Genomic DNA, 25,353 nt, shown 5'->3' with positions numbered 1-25,353 from the left:
AGTAGCAGTAGCAGTAGTATTAGTATTGTAGTAGCAGTATTGTACGAGTACATAGTAGTATCATAGTAGTAGAAGTAGAAGCAGTAGTAGTTGTAGTAGTAGTAGTAGTAGTAGTAGTAGTAGTAGTAGTAGTAGTAGTAGTAGTAGTAGCGGTAGTAGTAGTGGTAGCAGTAGTGGTAGTAGTATTAGTATTACAGTGATTTTTTTATCATGGCATTAAATGCACGCCATATAAGCATAGAGTCCGATTGGGGTCTCGATTCATATGATGCGCACTTTAGTACAATGACAGAGGCTTATGCATTCATGTGCGAAACGAACAATCTGCACTTCTCTGTGAACTTCATCCTTCCATGTCTCTGTCCACAATTGAGGTAGAGATATGTATTTTCGTCAAAGGGAACATGAGTAATCAAGCGTGTATTCCATTCATATCTGTATCTTCCTAAACAGAATATGGACTCGTCTGCCCAATAAACACATACGTTATTAACAAGAGAGGCCTCAGGGAGGGTGACATCACAGAAGCTCTAAAAGGTTTAGCTCTTGCTTCAGTGTTTACCTAAGTACTAACAAGCAAATAGAAACTGTAGCCCTACGAAGGAACGCTACTAAACATTCCTGCAACAATAACAACTTGCTTCTAGATCTCGAAGAGAAGTTGGTGATAGTTTCAGAGACTTTTTAGTCCTACGTCTGGGAAAAGACCGACTCGAAATGGAAAATGAGGTGACTCGATTCGGAGTATGGGACTATTTGGTCCTAGGTGGGATGCTTCTCGTTTCAGCCGTGATTGGGATCTACTATGCCTGCTCGGGCGGGAAGCAGCAGACTGCGACTGAGTACCTCCTCGCCGATCGGAAAGCTAGTCCCCTACCCGTCGCCTTCTCTCTGGTCGCGAGTTTCGTCTCTGCCATCACGGTTCTCGGTGTCCCTGCTGAGGTGTATGCCTATGGCAGCAGGTATTGGCTGTTCGGCTTCGCTTTCATCGTGGCCGGGTGCATCACCAGCCTCACCATGCCCGTGTTCGTGAGACTACGACTAACAAGTGCAAATGAGGTAGGCCTATAACACACACGCCTCCCCAAAATAGGTTTTATTGGTTCATTCACTTGACTCTTCAGTGAAGGTTGAGGGTTCGAATCCTACCCCGGCACTAACGTCATTTGGGAAGGCATTAATCCACATTTGCAAATATCTACCCAGGTGTAAATGGGTACCTTGTATCAAGATGGGGAAATAATAATTGCAGGGCCCTCAGAAAGAACAGCTTCAAAGCTAATGGGGCTTCCTTGGGTAAATACAATTCGTATTATTTAAGAAAAACGTTATTACCTACCGTTTTAATACCATTGCTACTACTACCCAAAATTTGACTTACCAAACAACTGTAGGATGAGATTTTTATTATTATTATTATTATGATGGTGACAACGATGATGATTATGGTGATGATGATGATGACAATGATTGTAATGATGATAATGATGATGGTGACAACGATGATCAGGATGATGATGATGGTGACGACGACGATGATAATGATGAGGATGATGATGTTAATTATAATAGGTAGAGAACGAATAGTAAGTAAAATATCAAGATACAGAACAGGTACATAAAGAACAAGCATAACAAGAGGAACACGAAAAACAAAAGTAAATGATGTTTTAGATGGTGATGATGATGATGATAACCTACTATTAACACTTTGCATTATTGTGCTCATCTGACCTTGATTACATATAGTCCTATCAATTAGACACTTCAAATGTTACCAAAGCTTCACATGCTACCCAAAGTACGTATCGCTATCACCTTAAAATAGAACCCAGTTATCAAAGTCTAATAGTAATTAACATCACCATTACCCTGCTATAAAAGTACGACTCTCATCCCCTCCAAAATGTAACTTGTACCTATCATCAGTTAATATTGCAATTTATTACCCCTGATTATATTGCTCCTAAATTCTAAGTACAAACCATCGAGATTTACAACCAAAGCAAATACATTAACCCTATTTGTAAGTCATTGGGTAATACGTGTTTATCAATGGTTCTCTCTCTCTCCCTCTCTCTCTCACTCTTTTCTCCGTCCCCCTTTCTCTATATCTCTCTATTTATCTCCCTCTCTTCCTCTCTCTCTCTCTCTCTCTTTCTCTGGTCAGATTTCAAGATTCTAGCCTCTCTGTCTATTTGGGCTATATCATTGGTGTTTCAAGAGAGAAACCAAAATTGTGAACTTGTATTTACGACGGTTTCGTATAATGATGTTTTACATATCTTGCATAATGAAAAGAACATAATACAAAATGTTTTTTGCAGCGATCTTTAAATAGCGTTATATACAACTGTTACACATTTTGAGGCACATGGAGAAAGTTAAAGGCGAAATTCACATTACTTCAGAAGTAGCAATTACATGATATATTTATTTATTTATTTATTCAGTTTTATTTAAAAACAGGGTAGTCTTTTCAGTGCCAGAGGCCTGCTTTACAAAAGAGCCCTATATCAAAATATGATTCAAATACATAAAGGAATAAGATACGACAATAGAGTCTTGACGATACAAGAATTTGAGAAAGGTGTGAATAAATTCTGCATTGTTTGCAGTAGAAAATGTGTTAGGCTGTGCTTAAAATACTTTGTTTTGAACATGTTGATTCGTTTTTCCAAATTTATATTCATTTTCATTTTTATTCATCGCAAGTCAGTCATGAACGGGGAGGTATAATGTACAAAGTTCAAATTCAGTGCATATCAGATATTTTTTTGAAAGATTTATGACCTAAAGACTTCGAGTCGGATTTTCATTCTGAATACTTATCAGTGCATGACAAATGAGTCCATGTGAATTATCTCAATTAGATTTGTAGGTGAAATGTCGCAAAATATTTGCTTAACATTTTTCATCGAATAAATAACTAACCTGACTCGAAGATATATTATAAATGAATATATATTTACACTAGAGAATGCACGTATAGAGGCAAGTTTTATTTAACTAACTGATGTTTGTAATAAATTTGATTAATTGGGTTGGGTTGTCGTTATTGCATTTGTATATCTTTTATCACCCATATGTAACCCGTGAGTGTTTCACAAAGACTAAGATCGACTTTGAGTTGGACTTAACTATGACAGGCCATTCAAGCCACGGTTTTCTCTCACCATTGGTCTTTCAAGGGACGTCCCAAATCTACAGAATTTCCATTTGTTTGTATAGTTCATTATTGAAGTAAAAAACATCGTCTAAAGATCACTATTTCTAAGGTTTTTTCCTCTGTTTTTACATCTGGTTCAAGACTTTTTAAGGGCATGAACAGAATGCCATGGTTATTTCCAACTTATTCATAAGACCTTTACTGAGACTTAGAGGCCGTTCACACCGGCAGAGATAGCACGCGCTAGACCGCGCTATCTCTGCGGTTTGGAAGGTACAACGTCGTTTCGGTCCGCCCAACAGCGAGCCACGGCGAGCCAAAACGGCGTGCCACTAGAGCACCTCTTGGGGGTGGTCCACGAGAGATAGCGCGGTCTAGCGCGCGCTAGAAAAAAGGGGGTGCTACGATAGACCGCGCTATCTCATTGCGGTGTGAACAGCCTCTAATTGTCAACTGTGTACTAGGCCTTTGTAATTATTTATTGTAGCTTAGCTTAATGCAGTGGCATGAAAGTGGTACGAAATGCAACAGCATAGTAATCAGTGATCTGTATTAATTGAAAGTTCTGCTTTTACATATCTGCTTTTGCACACTGTGCCAGATTGTATGTACCTTGGCACTATGAAGCTGTATTATCTAATGCAAGTTATCATTTAATATTTATTTAGTCTTAAGTAGGTTGAATATTAATTTAAATTATTTGTATGCGCCTTGGGCATCTCTAGAGATGGATATGTTGAGCTTGATAAATATTGTTATTATTATTATTATTGCACAAAAATTAAAGGTAACTTGAAGCCTTAATAGAGGCAGGTCTATATCCCAGTAGGCAATGGGTTATTAGCTATTGTATACACCTTTTCTTTCTAGAGGCAGACCATAGATACGACCTCTATAGCCAGATGACTTTTACAGAGAAGCCACTGAGACTGGGTTTCATAAATGTTTATGTGTACGTGTTTATATGTGGGTGTGCGTTATCTTTGAATTGTACATGCATTGGGTTTAAACTGAATTATGTTAGTATGATGGAGAAGAATTGTAGTTTGAACATTGTTTGGGGTTGTTTTGATATTGAATGAAATAACCATTTTTGTTTAAATACAGAAGAACAAAAAAATGAGACAGATTGCATGTGTGTGTGTGGGTGCGAGCAACCTCGAATTGACAAGAAACCAACGAAAAACAATGTATATATAAAAGAATAACAAGGTTCCTTGCTCTGTAGCCTGGACTATTATATGACATGTTATAGTGATGTACAATTATGGTCGTCCCTTTTATCTGATTTAACATACTCAACAGCTGTGTATGATTTCCCTGATCAAAGGGAATATCAAGCAAATAAATGACATAACAAATAATTTAGATACCATCGTGGGACTTAAACTATAACTGCTCTGTGTTAAGCTTTGTGTTCACAGGAAGGAGTATTTTGAGCAAGCATTATAAATTTTTATAATGAAATTGAATCATTAATAATTTTCCTTTTATTTCAGTATCTTGAACTTCGATTTAATAGCGCGATCCGACTGGTCGGGACAACGATAACCTTCTTTTCCATGGTAAGGAACACGTTTTCTTTTTAATTTTCCATTGATTTTTGATTTAATCATGTTAAAGGGATAGTTGAGTTCTGTTTTCAGACCGCAAATGCCTTCAAAGTGCATGGTTATTGCTTTTATTCTTATCTATGACATTTCAAGTGCCTTTTTAGAACCTAACATAACTATGAAAGTAATTTTAGACCCCAAAATGTGTGAAATTTAGCCAATACGAGCATACCAATTCAGCTCTACTTTTAAAAAAACACGGTGACCGTTAATTAATTAATTAATTAAAATAACAATACATGGTCCGACTGGTTGTGCGTATAAGCAACACGAAAATGCCAACAAAAAACAACATCGGCATTGGCTGAAATACGACGGAAAAGACGTTATTTCGTTTTTTTTCAACGGTTTTTTCAAATTTTTCAAAATATCTAATACTTGTGGTGGTACACAAGAATTAGAAATCGTTATATTTCAGCCGTCACTGAACCGATTTCAATCAAACAAAGATGATTTTATCATTTAAATATTATGTTCTTTCAAGTTTGACACTTAGTTTTTCATTATCTCACAACAAAATTGTTTTGTGTAGCGCCCTCAACTCAACTATTGCTCAGATATGACATGGTAAAACTCTGCAATAAAAAAACGCCGTTTTGTTTTGGGTTTGTACGGGTAAATGAATGGCAAATGAACGCACAACAAAGGTCATGTGTATATTTACTGGCATCTGTGTTATAAGACACAAACATGTGACGTGTATGTCAATCTCCGTCATCGTAAAAAGAAACCGTCGTGGTTTTTGCCGGGTCATGTCTGAACAAGCCTTATATTACTCTATTAAAGACCAACGCATCCCAAAGGATTCGGGGATTTATAAATTTATGACAGTGTTTGCCACATTATTATTTCAGTATATGCATTTAATTGAAATAGGAATTTCCCTCTTTTAGTGATGGAAAATGAATAATGTGCTTCCTTTCGAATAACACACAAAACAAATTATTGATAACATTCAGTTTAATACTAAAAGATGTTGAATTAACATAAATAAACATTTCCATTATATCATTACATCGGTAATACTGTTCAAAGAATCAGTCTATTGACTGCTGAATTGTGAGGCCTATTCCAAATTAGGATTTGGACACAAAATTAGTTTAATTGCTTGGGGCATTTAATTTATTGTCTAAAAGCTATCATCACTCTTGTCTGCTAAATGCATTTAGTTGGTTGGAAAAGTAATATATTTTTCTTTGATATGTCACACTTTGCTCCATAACAAATGGCGCATCCATTCCCTATTAAACAATATAAGGCCCAAAACGCCTGGCTGTGATGCTCCCCAAGGAGTGTAGAGCGTGCAACACGGAGTGTGCGGGCATGTTTTGAATCCAATGACCGGGGTAATAGTATATCTGTAAAGCGCTTAGAGACATCGTAGATGTAGTAAGCGCTATTTAAAAGCGAAATTTTATTTAGTTATTGCGTCCGTACTCGTAATTAAATGAACTTCATGCCAATTCATGCCAATTGTATGTCTACGTATGGTAACATACCTTCCATTCCGCAGTCCTAAATCCTTTGATGTGTTCATATTTGGACTATACTTGTGCAGATACAGTTGGACTGTCAAAAAAACTACTAAGGCCTAAAAAAAGGAAATTTTATTGCACTTTGCGACCGACCCACAAATCTTGAAATCTACGGTCGGCTCTTTAAACAACAAAAAATAATAATTAAACGTTACAAATGTTTAATGTTTGAAGCATTCAAAATTTTAAAATATCAGCCAAAGAGGGAGGGGGGAAAAACATTTTCGATCGACCGACCCATGTTTTTGCACCTAAAGGGCGACACAACATCTTTTTTTTTAGGCCTAATCCTCGTTCGGTGCTTGTTTTCCGAATGTTCATTCAAATTACTTTTAGCGTTATAAGCTACTGACATCATTGTATTTGATAGGCTGATAGCAAATTTGTTACGATATTTTGCACTTGTTATTGGAAGAAGTGTTATGAAACAGGGCAGAGGCACTGTATGGTGGCCCTGAAGGGACATCGCGAATAGACTAAATCGTAAAAAATATGCGATAAAATTCACGATATCGTCAATTTTATCGCATATTTTTCACGAAGAAATTCACGAAATTGACGATATCGTGAACTTTATCGTGAACTTTTCACGATGAAATTGACGATATCGTGAATTTTATCGTGAAAAGTTCACGATATCGTCAATTTTATCGTGTACTCTATCGTGTACTCTATCGTGTACTCTCCTGACGGGCGCTTCGTAAACAAAACCAGCCCTAGCTGGGGGAGACGGAGAGAAGGAAAAAAGGGAAAGGGAAAGAGAAGATAAAAGGAAAGAAAGAATAATAAGAAGAAAAGAGGGAAACGGGGGGGCGAAGGGCTCTTGCCTCCTCCTCACTCCCCCCCCCCCCCTCCCCGCCAAAAAATAAATCAGAGAGAGAGAGAGAGAGAAGGGAAAGGGAAAGGGAAAGAGAAGATAAAAGGAAAGAAAGAAGAGGAAGAAGAAGAAAAGAGGAAAACGGGGGAAGGGCGAAGGACTCTTGCCCCCCCCCTCCCCCCCCCCCCGCCAAAAAATAAATCAGAGAGAGAGAGAGAAGGGAAAGGGAAAGGGAAAGAGAAGATAAAAGGAAAGAAAGAAGAGGAAGAAGAAGAAAAGAGGGAAACGGGGGCAAAGGGCTTTTGCCTCGTCCCCCCGCCCCCGCCAAAAAATAAATAAAAGAGAGAGAGAGAGAAGGCAAGGGAAAGAGAAGAAAGAAAGAGAAAAACGAAAAAGAGGGAGAATAGGAAAGAAAGGAAAAGAAAGAAAAGAAAGGAGGCAAGAGCCCTTCGCCCCTGTTTCCCTCTTTTCTTATTCTTTTTCCTCTTCTTTCTTTCCTTTTATATTTTCTTTCCCTCTCCCTTCTCTTTCCCTTTATGGCGGGAGGGGGAGGGGGAGGTAAGAGCCTTTCGCCCTTCCCCCGTTTCCCTCTTTCCGTCTTCTTCTTCTTTCTTTCCTTTTATATTTTCTTTCCCTTTCCCTTTCCCTTCTCTCTATCTCTCTCTCTCTCTTCTATTTATTTGTTGGCGCGGGAGGGGGGAGGAGGCAAGAGCCCCTCTTTTCTTCTTATTCTTCTTCCTTTCCTTTTTTATTCTCTTTCCCTTTCCCTTCTCTCTCTCTCTCTCTCTCTCTTATTTATTTTTTGGGCGGGGGGATGCAAGAGCCCTTCGCCCCCGTTTCCCTCTTTTCTTCTTCTTCTTCCTCTTCTTTCTTCCCTTTTATCTTCTCTTTCCCTTTCCCTTTCCCTTCTCTCTCTATCTCTTATTTATTTTTTTGGCGGGGGGTGGGGAGGGAGGAGGCAAGAGCCCTTCGCCCTTCCCCCGTTTCCCTCTTTCCTTCTTATTCCTCTTATTTCTTTCCTTTTATCTTCTCTTTCCCTTTCCCTTCTCTCTCTGATTTATTTTTGGCGGGGGGGGGGGGGGAGGAGGCAAGAGCCCTTCGCCCTTCCCCTGTTTCCCTCTTATTCCTCTTCTTTCTTTCCCTTTCCCTTCTCTCTCTCTCTCTCTCTCTTATTTATTTTTTTGGCGGGGGGGGGGGGAGGTAAGAACCTTTCGCCCTTCCCCCGTTTCCCTCTTTCCTTCTTCCTCTTCTTTCTTTCCTTTTATATTTTCTTTCCCTTTCCCTTTCCCTTCTCTCTCTCCTTATTTATTTTTTGGCGGGGGGGGGGGGAGTGAGGAGGAGGCAAGAGCCCTTCGCCCCCCCCCCCCGTTTCCCTCTTTTCTTCTAATTATTCTTTCTTTCCTTTTATCTTCTCTTTCCCTTTCCCTTTTTTCCTTCTCTCTGTCTCCCCCAGCTAGGACTGGTTTTGTTTACGAAGCGCCCGTCAGGAGAGTACACGATAGAGTACACGATAGAGTACACGATAAAATTGACGATATCGTGAACTTTATATCGTGAACTTTTCACGATAAAATTCACGATATCGTCAATTTCATCGTGAAAAGTTCACGATAAAGTTCACGATATCGTCAATTTCGTGAATTTCTTCGTGAAAAATATGCGATAAAATTGACGATATCGTGAATTTTATCGCATATTTTTCACGATTTAGTCTATTCGCGATGTCCCTTCAGGGCCACCATAGCACTGATATTAACAATTTGATGTTGTTTTTTTTTCTTTCTCTTCCTGTCTCTTTTCTCTCTTTCTCCCTCTTCTCTCTCTTTCTCTCCCTCCCTTTTTATTTCTCTCTCTCTCTCTCTTTCTCTCTCTCTTTCTTTCTCTCTCTTCCTCTCTCTTTCTCTCCCTTTCGTTCTCTCTCTCTCTCCCTCTCAGATTTTCTACATTGCTGTGGTGATCTACGCCCCTGCTCTGGCACTTAACCAAGGTAAACATCTAAATGCTTGGAAGATTTCAGTGTTGTGTAAATACTAATTCATCACAACCATTATAGCGATATCCAGGGACCTTTAAACACAGTTATATCGAAGGTCACACCGACGTAACCGACCACTGGACCAACAACAAACCGAGCAAAAACTTACCTCACTACAAATGACCGGGGGGATGTTTCATAAAGCTGTTCGTAAGTTACGCATGACTTTACGAACGACTTGAATATGGAAAGCCAAATGGGATGCTCAATCATTTTCAATTGCATCAACTAAAGTTCAACTGTGCAGATGCAGATTAACATTCTTATTATAACAAACATTTTGTAATGCAAAGTATATTTTTTGGCATTATTTAATTGAGGTTACTGGAAATATAGTCACACTTAAAACATCTGGAAAAACTTTGGGCATCCTATCTGGCACTTCATATTCAAGTCGTTCGTAAAGTCATGCGTAACTTACGAACAGCTTTATGAAACACCCCCAGGAGTCAGTAATTGTGGAGTCGGTGTGTAATCGGTTTGACCGTGTGACTGAGGTATGAAAAACCGACACCAGACCGATTACAGGTGGAACATAATTTTACGTTACCCCGAATGGCCAAGGATTGATAAGTCGGTTAAGTTGGTTTTGAGAGTGAGATGTATACCCAAATCAAACCGATGAGATCGATTACAGACCGATAAAGAAGTTATATATGTACATCTTACTGCAAACCGACCGATTCCTTGCCACCATGGGTACTGTAATCCTTTGTCCGGTCTGGTGTCGGTCTAGTGTCGGCCTTGTCACTTGTCAGTCTAACTTGACGATCGGTTTGCAGTCGACATGGAGTCAGTTTATCCGTGCCCTGATCGAGGTACGATTCCAAATCAACTTCAATTCGACCGATTCTTTGTCATTCATAATAACGTACGTTAATGTTTAGTATCTGTTATTTTTATCTTGTGCCGGCTTTGATGGTCTTAGTAGGGTATAGACATGATCATGATGAAAATGCCACAGTCCCACAGAAGAGACCGATTCCGAACCGACGAAAAACCGACGAAATAAAATATCCAGAATTGATCCATAAAGTCGGTTTTAAAGTCGGTTTTAAATAGGCTGGGCAGTATGACTCAGCCATAAATATGGTAGAGGGTCTCAAAAACATTCAAACATCAAACATTGGAAACATGAATAATGTTAAAAACACCGTGGATTACAAACACAAAATGGCACGGACTTTGCCCTGGCGGAAGTAGCTTAGGTCTATATTACATCCAAGTTAAAGAGTTAGGGTTGGGTATTAGCAACTGGATTTAGGTTTACAGGTGTAGGGCCATAGTGAAGTATAGTCTTTGGTCTACGGGTGAGGTCAAGAATTCGGTTAGTGTAGGAATTTAGTTGTCGCCAATTGGATTAGAAAGCTCCCTTTAAAGAGAGCTATATTGGAGATCGCTTTATTTGTAGTGGAATCAATCATTCTCGACAAGTTTATTCAACCATTCTTATGGGGTACCTTCTTGTAGTATTGGATGTAAACACCTCCAAGAGAATCGTTCTCTAATAATTATGACTCAAAATAGTGAATTTCCATTCCTCTACACTGAGCGAGTAGAATCTAACACAGATAATGATTACTGGTGCATTCATGAAGGAAAAAGAGATGCGTGTGAAGTCACAGCTTTATTTAGGTCAAATAAACATGACAAGCACAGTTTCCAGGCCAGACCCCCATGTAATAGGGACTTTTAGAATTGTCGAACGACAACGTGGATTGTTACGATCGACGTACTTGTAATGCACTGCCTTGAATGGACGTCACACGTATCAGTCCACGCAAATCTAAAAGTCCCTATTCACGCGTTCCGGTCGACGCCAGTGCACAATGTAGCCTGAGCAGACACCCCAAACAACCACGTATGAATAACCATAGTCATGATGATAGTTTTTAAAAATAATCTTTCACCTAAATGTGCATTGTCATACAATGGCCTTCACGATGGTTCATGCTCTAGATAATGAGATCGTTTAGTGTTTGTATTCAGACGTTGGAATTCATGTTTGCGGAGTCAAGCTCTTTAAGCTTTCTTCTCATTTTTGACAAATACATTTGATCAATCACACCGAATGAGAGCATATTTACAGAGATAAAGAAGCCAGGTACTGTCAGGGGATCAAGGACTACCAAATAGTTGCCTCCCACATAATTTCTCTTTGGGAGGGAACTATTTCGGCGCTCCATTGATTGAACCTTGAATGCGTACGCGGGTGCATGCATGTCAAAACTATCTCTCTCATTACGCTATGCATGAGGTAATCGAATATTCACGTAGATGTGTCGTTAGTGTGTTCATCACTTGCCTCTCAATCCAAGTCATAAGGGTTCAAATCCATGCCCGACACCAGCAAACGTTGACAATATATTAATCTACATTTGCCACTCCCAATCCAGGTTTAAATGGGTACCGAATATGCGAGAGCGTTACATGGAGCGTCACAGAGTGACGGACATGTGCGCTATATAAAAAACACATTTATTATCATCAACCTTCAGAAACAAGAGGCATGCACTGAGATCATTATAAAAAGAAAGGAGTCAGACATGGAAACAAGCACTAACAAAAACCAACAGAGCAATATGTTCGTATATCTAAATGACAATATGTGATGTTCAAAATAAATTGCAGGTGTAGAATGAGTAAACTGATAATGTGTAGAAGAAAAGAACATTTATGAAGAAATGATGGTGGGATTAGGTAGGAAATAAGTTTTAGTGTACATGATGTACCTGTTTGTTTCAGTGTATGTACATGTAAATGTATACATATTACAATTATGACATGTTTTTAATGTCACTGCTCGAAATGTTGACGCGTCCTAACATCTTTAGTACGTAAGGTTTACCCCGAGTGATAATTGTTGATTTATTCTGTTTTCTTTTCTAGTATCTGGTGTTAGTCTATGGGGATGTGCCATTGCCACCGGAGTAGTTTGTACGTTTTACACTACAATAGTAAGTATTAATTTATATACCTCACTTTAGAAATCTAGCCGTCTGATTGGTCGAAATTGGAGTCGTGATTTTGGCCATGCCCCACCTACCAGTCAATAGTCTTTTGAAAAGCGCCCTCGGGCACTTTTCAAAAGACTGTTGACTGGTAGGTGGGTATGAGTACTGCGACAGCGGTCCACTTTGGTTTACGTGTTTATGAAGATTGAAATCGGTCAGATTCTGGACTTAGCCATGAGCTGCTAATAGTATTATGTGAATGAAACAGTCGATACACACATGATCGAGAAAGTTTCCCATATTGTTCTTAACTTAACAAACGCTAGAAGATTTCCATTTTACAGATAGTAGCCTAATCAACCTCTTTGTCTTTTTATGTTCATTTCTCATAAGATTTACCTGAATTATATCCCTAATGCGGTACGAATAAATTTTTAGTCTAAGGAATGCCAGTTGATCGTTACATAATTGTACCTCCATCGTTGCAGATCGTTGTAGATATTGGTAGCACTTTGAAAGTTACACTAAAATTACAAATAAATTTAACCATTATGGCACAAGATAACACTTGCAGTCAGATATTACTCTTAGGGTCTTTCTCTCTCTCTATCAATTATTTGTATTCATCGCTTATCGATCCCGCATTAATTATGATTGATGTAGCAGAGGGCAAAATAACATATTCACCCTTCTCCTGACAATTGAGAACTTGTGCAGTATGATCATAGAAATGGATAATGATAAGCAATATGGCAATTCATACTTATCAATGATAATAATCATGAAGATAAATAATAAAAATAATGATAAATATAATAATAGCGATTATAGTGATAAACAAAATAATAATACAAATAATAATTAGCATCATCATCATTATCATAGCAATAATGACCGACTTGTTCTCTCTGGGTACTTTAGGACTATAGTGCCCTCGAAACATCTATGTTGCCCTCATTTCCGTCTCGTCCTCTGAGCTAGTCAATATTTAAGTAATATTGACTGCCTTCTGGGCAATACGACATATATCGCCCGAACCGAAGGTGAGGGTGATATATGACAAGTCGTATTGCCCTGAATTAGGCAGTCAATATTACTATTATTAACCACATCAGACATCTAGAGCAAACAAGAAACTCTTACTATCTTATACTCTTAAATTATGTAGGCTACACAGGGTTTCCTAGCATTAGAAGTTGCAAAAACATTGTCAAACCAGCACTGTTCATCCAGTGTTTGACAGATTTTCGATACGCTGCAAACAGTTTGCCTAGGGTGTGTTTGTTACGTCACAATGGAGTTCGCGCAAAGTGCGCATTTTCTAATACACGATGCGCGATGTAAATTACAATAGCTGATGCGCGATGTAAATTACAACTGGCACTACATTATTGCGCACTAGTTTAACACGCATTTTGCCATTGACTTTTCAGAGCGGGCTAAAATATTTGTCCATTGACTTACTGTATAACCTATATTGCCCGCCAAATTACACACAAATCCCATTGACTCTTCTGAGCGGGGTAAAATATTTGCGCATTGGTTTTCTATATAACCTATATTGCCCGCCAAATTACACACAAAATCCCATTGACTTTTCTGCGCGGACTAACTTATTGTAATTTTGTTGACTTATCCATCAAAACCTTGAGGGCAATACCATTTAAAAATTGCCCTGCTCAGATGTCTGATACGGTTAATAATAATTAAGATATTTATTTATTCATTATATCTATTAATGTTATTATTGTACTTATTATTACAAATGTCATTCTGATTAGTATTGTTGTTGTTCTTGTTATTATTATTTTCATTATTAGGAGTAGTAGTAGTCGGTGTTGTATCATTACTATTCTCATTTTCATCAATATTGTTTTTTAATAATATTATTATCATCAGTATTATTATTATCATCATTATTGGTGCTATTATTATCATTTTTATTCGTAGGGTGGAATGAATGCTGTGCTGTGGACTGATGTATTCCAGTCGTTGGTAATGATGTGTGGTCTCCTGGCCGTGATCATTCAGGGATCAAACGAGAGCGGCGGTATGGACAATGTCTGGAGCATCTGCCAGAAAGGAGGAAGGATTAATTTCTGGGAGTAAGTTATTGGAGAAAGTGCAGGGCAGATCACTAAAGCCATTACTACACCCAGCTATAAATGAACAACTTCGTGGGTCACGCTCTGTACAGGATGCTTCAGCAGACGTTTCGAATAAATTGCCTAAAATATCCTAAAGTGTGATATTGTTGACAATACTTTAAAACAACAGACCGAAGAGTAACTCTAGAGAACCATCAGAAAATTTGTTAGAATGCCAAGGAAACCCGGCCTGCATACCGGTCACCTTAGCCGTCGGAATAAACTATTTCATAACGTTACACAAGGCCCTCTGTCGGTCTGTTGGTTTATTTAGCAGTGCATTGACGGTCACCACTAACCCTTGCTCTTCCTTTTCCTGATCCTCGTCCTCTTTCTCCTCCTCCTCTCCTCCTTCTCATAATCCTCCTTCCCCTCCTCCTTATTCCCCTCCTCGTCCTCTTCATCATCATATACTCTTTCCCCTTGTCACCTTATCCTCTTCCCCATCATCATCCTTATTTTACTCTTCCTCATCCCACTCTCCTCATGCTCATCATCCGTATCCTTCTCCTCCTCCTCCTTCTTCTCGTCTTCTGCATCATTCTCCTCCTCTTTCTTACCCCCTTCCATATCATCTTCCTATTATCCACCACCCTCTGCTCCTCCTCCTCCTCCTCCTCCTCCTTCTCCTCATCATTCTCCTCCGGGTCCTCCTCCTCCTTCTTCTCATTATGGTGCCACCACTGCCCATTTACTTTCTTATCTTTTTCAATTCGACTTTCAGATTTGATCCCGACCCTACTATCCGCCATAGTTTCTGGAGCATTGTCATCGGAGGTGGATTCACCTGGGGCGCCATCTACGGCATATCACAAGCGCAGGTCATGAGATATCTCGCGTGTGGAAAAGTCAAAACTGCCAGATTGTAAATATTAATTCCCAACTTCAAGATCTGTATATCATTAATATGGTCATAACACTTGGATCGAAGTACAACTTACATTTCAACCCATTGTACTGTGGACACATCTTATATTGTCAAATCTCTAAACATACCAGGGACAAACTGGTAAAAATTGTGTTTCACTGAGACATGCATTTACCTTGCTAGATGAGATATATCCGTATTTTTTAAACTACAATAATTGCTATATATCAAGTGGACATATTCATGAAAGTAGGCCATAACCGAAATCCTAAAACAGCAAAAATTAAAAGGAGTAATTTGCATTATTTCTAATAGATGTCTTCTATGCAATCGTATTTTACATGCGCTGTGCTTTTCTACTTTTTTCAGAGCACTTGGAATGGCGATTGTTGGTATGATCATCGTGCTATCTTCTGCCGTGCTTGCTGGGATGGTGATCTATGCACGATACGCTACATGTGACCCTTTCCGTACGGGTAGAGTTACTAGTGGCGACCAGGTAAACGAAATGTATAAGTTTTGAAGATTTTACAGTCGGACAATAAATGCGAGGTTAACTAACAGTAAATAAGTAGCACGATCGTGAGGACTTTCCAGAAATCATGTCAATGGAAACTGTGTTACCTTATTGTATATCACATAGGGTTGGTAGAAAGTATCTTCGAATGACGCAAACATATCATGTGATGTTATTAATGTGAACACGTTTCAAAAGATGACGAACAAGGCTAGTGACATTTTCTGCAATATTAATGTGAACACGTTTCAAAAGATGACGAACAAGGCTAGTGACATTTTCTGCAATATTAATGTGAACACGTTTCAAAAGATGACGAACAAGGCTAGTGACATTTTCTGCAAAGGTCTTGGCATTTGAGTGCCATGCACACTTTCAGCGCACGCCATGGCAGAGTTGATCGCAAGTACGCAAGAACCTGCTCAGCGTGGCAGAAACAAATGTATGTAAGTTTGGTGTGGTCTTCGAATAAAAATCGTAAATATATATAAGCCTAGATTAGTAAAGATGTTACTTGAAACTTCAATACCAGAGCCAGCGTTAAAAGTAACTTGATTGTGGGAACGGGTGTGGGTGTGTGCGTATGTGCGAATGTGTGTATGTGGAGGAGGTTCTAATAGTTTTAGCTATTCTACGCCAATTAATAACAGAATCAGCCTACATAATGGTGCACCAACATGTGGTAGTTAATAATTTACAAAAGTTGAAAATCTGATTTATTTATTCTTTCAGATCAAAGTAATATGTCAACATAAAACATGGTTTTCCTTCGCTTTATCTCATTTTGTTTCCCCAGCTGATGCCCTTTATAGTTTTGGATCTTTTCGGTGACACACCAGGCCTCTCTGGACTATTCACTGCGTCAATATTCAGCGCAGCCATGAGGTTAGTAAAACTTCGATGTTTTCAGTTCATCTTTCCGATACTCGGTCAGGGAGATAACAGAACTAAAATTTATAAGGCGTCGGGGTTTGTTTTTAATAGTAAAGCCTAGGCCTACTCTATGCTTAGCAAAAAGAAATACATATTGTGATTGCGTTTAGGTGTGAATACGGTGTTAATTTTGATCAATCCTGGAGTTATGACGATGTAAATACTGGGTTTACACGGTGTGCTTACAGTATTTTCCGATAAAGATGGTTGCATGTCCATTTGAAAATAAAGCGCTCAATACTGATTTTTTTTTTAAGCGCTGTACTTTTATTAGCCGAGCTACCCTGATAAGGCGATCTGGCGTTCGATGAAAATCTTCATACCAGGTACCCCTTCACTTTATCTGAGTGGTGAGTCGCGAATGCAAATTAATAGGGACTTTTAGATTTGCGTGGACTGATACGTGTGACGTCCATTCAAGGCAGTGCATTAAAAGGACGTCGATCGTAGCAATCCCCATTGTCTTTATGCGAATCTAAAAGTCCCTATTGTCTTGCCAAAGGAAATCAGCGATCCAAACAAAGTTGTGTCACGGCTGTCGTCAAGAAGGTCTGTGAGGGCGTTTAAATATTTATCAGTTTTTATATTTGTTTAATACATTTTTAATCAAACAGTACGGCGTCTTCAGGTCTCAATGCTCTCACAGCTGTTACGACCGAGGACCTCGTGACCAAAATGTTTCCACGAGTGGGCAAGAGTGAAAAACTATACGCGATAGTCAGCAAAATCGTATGTAAGTAAATGTTTCAATTAATTTATTATTTTATCTATCATTATCTAAATAGGGGAATAACAACATAAAATGTAATGTAAAGTCCATTAGGCTGTATATTAAATTGGTTGTTTGAGGTAGCCTTATTATACTGGGCAGGAATCTCATATTTTATACTTGATGAATATAAATATTATATCATTTTCGAGGATTTAGCATATTCATGTATGTGTAGAATTTGGCTCTGCTGCATGCGCTTGGTTCAAGATTACTATTACCCAGGCTGTAACTGAGCCGCCATGATAAATCGCAAAAGCATTCAAGGAATTTCTTCCTACCCAGTATCCATTTACTTCACCAGGGTGGAGGAGTTTAAAATACAGACTAATGTCTTACCAAAGGCCATAAGATCCGTGGCTGGACTCGAACCACGAACCATGGGATCCAGCGTCCGACAACGTATCCACTTATCCATGAAACCTCTGCAATACATCTCTTGATGATAACGTATTACTATATGGTCACCCTCAATTTTTGCCGTTACCTCTTTTCACATCGTTTATACAAAGCGTATTTTAATGATAATCAGTAGACCCAGTAGACGGCCTTTTGTGAGAAAATATCCCGATGTTGATAAAATAAAGCAGATCAATCTTTGAAAATGAAATGACAGGATTGAGAAATTATTACAAAGTGAGAACTTATTTCAATTCATGTCCTTCAAGTTACATGCAGAGATTTGTTCTCGTGTTCTCTTTTTTTTTTTCTTCTTCCTCATGCAGTGCTTTCATATGGAGCCATTTGTATTCTGCTGACCTATGTAGCATCTTATCTGGGAAGTGTTCTGCAGGTAGGAACAAGATCAAAGCTACGGGTGTGGCACTTGCCGCCTTGCCCCCCCCCCCACCCCCATCCCCCACCCCCCCCCCCCCCCCCCACAATTGAAAAGTAGAAAGGGAAGAAAACACAAGAAAAGTCAGGGAAAAACAATTATTTGTTGTGTACACTTTTTAACAGTTACACAAATTGAATGGTATATAAAACAGTGTGAATGAGAAATTACTAAAAATCAATAAAAAATTGCCAATTTCTACACACAAAAAAAGGGATTATAAATTAGACGCTGCTTTGCCAATTTAAGTACATTTCAATGATTATTTTCGATTAAAACATGAGCGGTTGCGGTGACTGGCACAATGTTTTTTTGCAACAGAAACGGACTCAAATTTCCCAGTGATTTTTGCACTTCATGCAAATTGGTAATTCAGAGCATTTAAGCTCAAGATATTTATATTTAAAAAACATGATAACACGTGTCTAAACGGAGGCACCTAACTGCTTTAAGTTAAGAACGAACCCCCTCCTCCCTGTGCCCGTGCCCCCTTATTTGATGGACTTACGCTACATCACTGAGTAAGTTAATATATCCAAACGTAAGCCATGAAAGGGCATAGATATGTTAGTGTTTTTTGGGCCGAATATATTTTACAGTTATCCACTTCAACAAAATTAATCTTAACGAACAACCAATTAACTCTCAAGTGAACCAATCACATGAAGAAGAAAAATGTGTATATATACAAGATAGTCAGAATCTGGTTCTTTACGCGCCATATTCCATGTGAGGGTGTACGCATGCGTTAACTAGTCTGCTCAAAATGATGTTTCTTGGTTCACTTAAAATCATTTCAGTTTCAATATTCCTTTGTAAAAGTAATATTTAGACCTCATATTTCAAATACAGTATAGCCACATGAAACCCCTTATATCAACAGAAAAATTTATGGTGTGGGATTATGTACACTTTGAAATTGTAATAGGCATTATTGCTTTAATAACAAAATGAGTTATTATGCTATCTTAGTGAAAGACAAATAAATTGAAGATAATAATGATTCATATAATATTTATAAGAATAATCATGCATTCAGTCTCATGAATCATGAATGAAGTAACATACAGTTTATAAGAATAATCAGAAATGTTGCTATGATAAGAAAAACTACAACATAAGCTCAGACCACATTCAATTTGGTGACGCATTATTACGTCAATATTGGGTTATTGACGCAAGGGATTATTTCCTTCCATTTGGTTTCGGTAATAACGTAATCAAAATGGCGCCTCCAGTGCAATTGATATCAAGGAAGGATTATGACAGTTTCAAAAGGCCGAGAAGAGAAGAAGTTTCACCAATGATCAATGTTGTTTTATTGACGCAGTTGACGCTAAGTCTTGGTGGAATGCTTGGTGGGCCTGGTCTCGGGTTGTTCAGCCTCGGAATGTTCTTCCCATGGGCAAACAGCAAGGTAAGAATTGGCATTTAGTTTATCAAGTAATTCGTTAATGACTTTGTCATGTTACGGAGCTAAACTCGATTACAACTTATCCTTGAACATCTTTTCCTAACCAAGTATGAATACTTTTGATCTGTCTTTCTTTTATTTCACATAAGATTTGGTAAAAACAGTTCACGATGAAATCGTTGTATCCAAGCATTTCAAATGTCTTTTTTTGCATGTAAAGTTTGCTTGAATATAATCTTCGTTTTTTGTGACCCTTTTTGTAAAGTCATCAGCCAAATGCAAGAAGGGGCATAATGGCAATGTATTTCCAATCGCAGTAACGATCACTTGCAGGCAGGTGACGTTTCATGTCTGAATTATTACAATGGCGCAACAATGTACAAACAATACCTCGGCTCTATTCGGGGCTATAATGAAGATTAAAATGGGGTAGAAGGCTATGTGAGTGCAGGTGGGTGCAGGTTATCTTGTTTGTGTCTAAATATTATTTGTTGTTTAAAGGCCACCCCCTCTCTTTCTCTCTCTCTCTCTCTCTCTCACTCTTTACTTCTCTTTGTCTCAACTTAACATATTTGTACTTATTCACATTTTCTGTCTATTTCTCACTCACCCTATCTGTATGTCTGTTATCTGTCTCTGTCCATCTGTCGCCCTCTCCCTCAATTTATGGCCTTTTCTCTCTCTCTCTCTCTCTCTCTCTCTCTCTCTCTCTATCATTTGTGTCTGTTTTCTTGAATTCCGTACCTTTCCTGATCCGTTTCTATCTATACGTCTGTTACCTCTTCCTGTTTTGATTTCCAGGGCGCTCTTGTAGGAGTGCTTGTCTCTCTCGCCTGGAGTCTGTGGGTTGGTGTTGGAACATATGTCGATGGCATCCTCTATCCCCGAAACCCTGGCTTTCTCCCGCTCGATATCTCCGGGTGCCCAGCTCCTCCAACGATAAACACCACCATGACGACCTTGATGATGGAGACGACATCTATGCAAATGACCTCTGAGATGATGCTGTCAGTCGCGCCGCTAATGTAAGAATGGTCTCAGTCTCGTGTATAAGTGTTCTACATGTCCATGTAGTCATGCTCATAGAACTTGGGGCATACCCTGTGTGTTAGATAACAAATTATACATTTGAATCTACTACTAGATATTATCTTACGGCTCAACTTCTTCCAATTTTGATTATTTCATGACCTGCTTTTCTTGATAAGTCGCTGTAAATTTACTCTTACATTTACTTTTACTTTTACTTTTAACTTCACAATCAAAAATCAAAAAGGAAAAGGAAAAGTGTTTTTTTTTAATTAACTCATGAACTTTTAATTTTGCTTTTACTCTCATTTCTGCCAATTACTTTTACTTTTAATTTCACTTTGACTTTACTTTACTTTATTTTTATTTTCACTTTCGCTTTTTAATTTCTTACTAATTTTATTTTTACTTATTTTTATTTACATTACTTAACCTTTAACTTTACTTTTACTTATATTTTTGGAAGTATTTTGCCGTTAACGCTTTTACCTATGTAAAATGTCAATCTAACCAACCAAACGAATGTTCGCGCTTTCGTTTCATTATTTTTTCCGTTGTTATTTGTTTTGTTGTTGTTGTTGTATTTCTTTGTTTTTTTCTTTGATGTCTACACACAGGTCTCCTCCGGAACCCCTTGGAATCTACAGGTTATCTTACATCTGGCTCGGTTTCTACAGTTGGATGATTACTCTGGTTCTGGGATTACTTGTCAGCTTCATAACAGGTACTTACCAGCGTATTTAAAGGAGGTGCAGGAGTGGCAGTTTTCCCTTCCCGTCAAACTTCTGGAGGGGCGTTTCACAAAACTAGTCATCAGTGACAAATGACAGTTTTTGTTATAAGCTACTGAAATCCTTGCTTCTGATTGGTTATCAGCAGATATGTGACTGTTTTTTGTTATTTGTCATTGTAAAAAGGCTTTCTGAAACGGGTCCCTGGAAGGAAAATGCATCCAAGTTTTAGTACGTACTAGTAGATGGCATGTTAGGCAATTATCTGTGAGTTAACATGTACAAACTGAAACGTACACAAATTTAGACATAAAAGATTGACTGTTTCTTCACTATCAAACCCCCTATCTGCACCTGGAGAATAATGCAAATAAAGTCTAAGACTATTATTCACAGTGAGCTGAGATGTGTTTCCCCTTCGGACGTAATCATTTTCATATCGTATTAAAAACTATTAAAGAGAAACACTCATTACAAGAAGCAACATTAGTTCCATTGCGAGTTTATCAAGGACAAGTGAAATCGTGACCATTGGATTTTAATGGATATATATTCCCATAACTATTCATAGACAACTCGAAACACTGAATTTCAAAATCAGTTTTAGGCATTTTCTAATGTTTACTGTAACCGCTGAAACCACAGTATAAAGGCCGTTATATAAGTTATATGACTGTATGCAGTTGAAAAATGGATTTCTGATATTTCGTTCTGTTTTGACATTTTTGTTTTCTTCTTCAGGAGCGACGGATCCTCGAACGCTGAATCCTGCTCTGATTAATCCTATCGCTGATTGGTTCTTCTGTTGCTTGCCTGCCTCGTGGAAGACTACACTCAGATGTAGGGTAGGGGAGCATTACACACCGGACGAAGTGAGTACTATGGAAAATCAGGGACATTTTAATATACATTTGTAGTTTTAGAACTGTATTTTAATACACCTGTTTTAATAAACTGGTCTTGTATTTCAATGTATACATGTTTCTTTCCTTAATCCCTGGTTACCAGTAATTACATTTACGTGTTATGGATAATAAAATCTCTGGCAAGCTTTTTAGTTAGCAAGAGAAAAATTTGTTCAAAAAGTTTACGTGAACAATTAGTATATAGGTATATTGGTGACTGAAAACACACGTTCTTGAACTCTTTCATTTGCTGGAGATGATTGCTAATGCCACTTTTATTGATTCGTTTAATCCTTTTTTTTCTTCAGACGGACCTTGTGAAGGGTGAAGCATGCGAGGTCAAAGGTCACGAAAATGGGATTGAGGTGAGCATATGTAGCATTAAAAATAACGACAGGTATATAGATCTATACACTATTTTATTAATCCTACTGGACAAGAGAGCTAACAAAATTAAAAAGAAACGAAAAAACGCACAAAAGTATCGTTAGTAGCGATGGCAACGGCGATAAAAAAAATAAGTAGTAAGAACTACACTGATCTCTAATTTTCATTTACTTCTTTAGATTTTTTTACAGTTTGAAACGATATATATGTGTGTGTATTTGAATAACCCAGTGGCTGGTCTTCGTAATAAGAGAATAACAGAGACAAACACGTGTCGTGGTCCAGTGGATGTCACCACTGTGAATCGCATGATTTGCAGTTCGAGCCTTTTGGCAAGACATTAACATACATTTGCCACTCTCGACCCAGCTGTTAAATGGATACCCGGTAGGTTGCGAAGATTAACATGTGGTTAGACAAGCGGCATTGTGTGCGCTTGTCAAATGGTGCCGGAATACTCCCCAGGGAGTGGGGCTTATGCACCTTATGTGTATTAGCAATGGAATCCAATTACCAGAGTAATAGTACTTACAATGTAAATTAAGCGCTAGGAGTCGTAGTATTAAGCGTTTATTTATCAATCCTCTGCTTGTTTCATCTGGGAACGTATGTTCTTGGGTTTTAATTACCAATATATAATTATCTCGTTTTCTCCCTAGTCTGGTTTTGCTGTGGAAGAAGACGAAACAAACACCAACTCAGAACATCAACCGCATAAGGTTAGACCATCATGTTTAATGTTATTTGGTGTTACCATTTTAATATCATAGTAATGATTACAGCTATCAATCACGTTAAATAGGGACAAATTTCTATGGATGGGAAAACAAAAGTAGTATTATGAATGGCATTATGATATTGATATAATGTATACTAGAAAAAGCAACAGAGGCGATATATCTCTAATATTTATAAAAGATTCCGGAAATCCTACTTCCTATAGTAACAAATGGTTTGTTATCCAGCTCTTCATAAGTGAGGATCGAAATGAGCACCGATTGTTGTAGTTGATTCGTGTGCGTATTTATACTGCATTGTAGACTACTCTGGCGAGCGGTGGGCAAACCTTTCCGACAACACCTATCTGGAAAATGAAGGGTTTATGTTATTCATTAATTAATGTAAAACACATGGAATGGATGTGCCCTTTGGGCAAAAGTTGGTTTCCGAAGGGTTCAACAAAATAATAACCCCCCCCCCCCCAAAAAAAAAAAAAAAAAAAAAAATAATAATAATAATAATAATAATAATAATAATAAATAAAAAATAAATAAATAATAAATAAATAAATAAATAAAGACAGGTACCAGTCGATATGTACAAACATGGGAACAAAGAGGCAAAACAAATGAACAATAAACAACACATTGAAATAATAATTGAGATGGTATAGGCCTACAGTTCAATTCATTTTGGGTTCAATTGGATAAGAGTTAACATGTCACAGTTCGAGTCAATTCTGAATAAAAACCCTAAACATGTTTTGTTTTTTTCATTTTTCGTAATATCTCAGTCTGTTGACAATCTGCCACCAAGTTATGAGGATGTTGCCACCAGTCCAACAAATGACAAGGGAACACACGCCATGGATGATGAGGATACAAGACTTTAGAATCAGTGGATGATGTGAATACAAAACTTTAGAGCTGTAGACTACAACAATGTCTCTGAGTATCGCTATATGTGTCGTGTATATCTTGTTGTCAAATACGTATCGCTTATTATTGTTCTGATATTTTATTGAAGCTACATAGTGTGTAGTAGTTATTAAAGGGGAGTCCATCTTGATTTAAGTTGGTTCCGATAGAAGCAGAACATGAGAGGAAGAGGTCAGTGATTGTTTGAGCAATATCCTATTTAAAATAAGGCAGTTGTAATTTTTTTTAAACATTTCATCAGTGAAACACAAATTGGCAACACCGTGACATGTCTTGCGAGGTCCTCTCCAATTTCCACTGTACAGAGAATATCAGAAACGTTCATTTTCTTACTTAATGGTGACGGGATAGAATTGTTTAAAACAGATAGAGGATGTATAAAAACGTATGTAATTATAAAAATATTTTGGGTGAATGTATGATTGAACATTTTCTCAATGAACAGAGCCAAACGGGAGGGGATCTCGCAAGATAGGTCACAGAGTTACAATTTTTTAATATATTAATTACACTTTCGAAAATGTATAACTTTCTTATTTTAATCGGATTTTGCTCAATGTTTCACTGATCTGTTTCTTTTATTTATCCGCTTCAATTTAAACCAACTTAATATCAGCCTAAGGGTTGGACTCACCCGATAATGTGTTTGATGCTGAAACTAAGACAGTCTATTGCCAAATATATAATCGCTTCACGATACTTTGCAAAGATCACTCAGACGGGTATAACAATCCGTTCAAAATGTTGATTGCGCGGTAAATAACAATTAAAAAATGTAATCGCTTGGTGTGTCATTTTATGTTAGACTTTAGAGAAATTAGATGAAACACAGTCGCAAATATTTTCGGAAAATCAAATGAAGGGCAATTTGAAGACCCTGTAGTATATTACTTAGAAATCAAATTCGGGTTCGCTGTCTTCCTCGCACAATATGATACGTGATGCACAATGTTATTTGTTTTTTTGTTTCAAAAGAGAACATAATCATATACATAAAGTAACAATTATTTTTTAATTTTATATAATTATAAATTTGT

The 25,353-nt window shown here is 37.9% G+C and overlaps 1 protein-coding gene across 1 annotated transcript; it reads left to right on the top strand.

The window, feature by feature from the left end:
- Positions 1–330: 330 nt before the first annotated feature.
- LOC590800 (sodium-coupled monocarboxylate transporter 1) lies at positions 331–25,353 on the top strand. The gene is made up of 17 exons (XM_790390.5): positions 331–1,059; positions 4,669–4,734; positions 9,070–9,121; positions 12,059–12,126; positions 14,074–14,228; positions 14,995–15,135; positions 15,508–15,637; positions 16,452–16,540; positions 17,203–17,321; positions 18,083–18,150; positions 19,523–19,609; positions 20,408–20,631; positions 21,253–21,359; positions 22,108–22,238; positions 22,580–22,636; positions 23,318–23,377; positions 24,172–25,353. Exons 1-17 carry the CDS (start codon positions 718–720, stop codon positions 24,268–24,270), a joined length of 1,995 nt encoding a protein of 664 aa, XP_795483.3. The 5' UTR covers positions 331–717; the 3' UTR covers positions 24,271–25,353.

This window comes from Strongylocentrotus purpuratus, unplaced genomic scaffold (assembly GCF_000002235.5).
Source record: "Strongylocentrotus purpuratus isolate Spur 01 unplaced genomic scaffold, Spur_5.0 spur5_scaffold_1, whole genome shotgun sequence".
Classification (NCBI taxonomy): domain Eukaryota; kingdom Metazoa; phylum Echinodermata; class Echinoidea; order Camarodonta; family Strongylocentrotidae; genus Strongylocentrotus; species Strongylocentrotus purpuratus.
The sequence above is the reverse complement of the archived record's forward strand: the minus strand, read 5'-3'. Positions and strand labels throughout refer to the sequence as shown.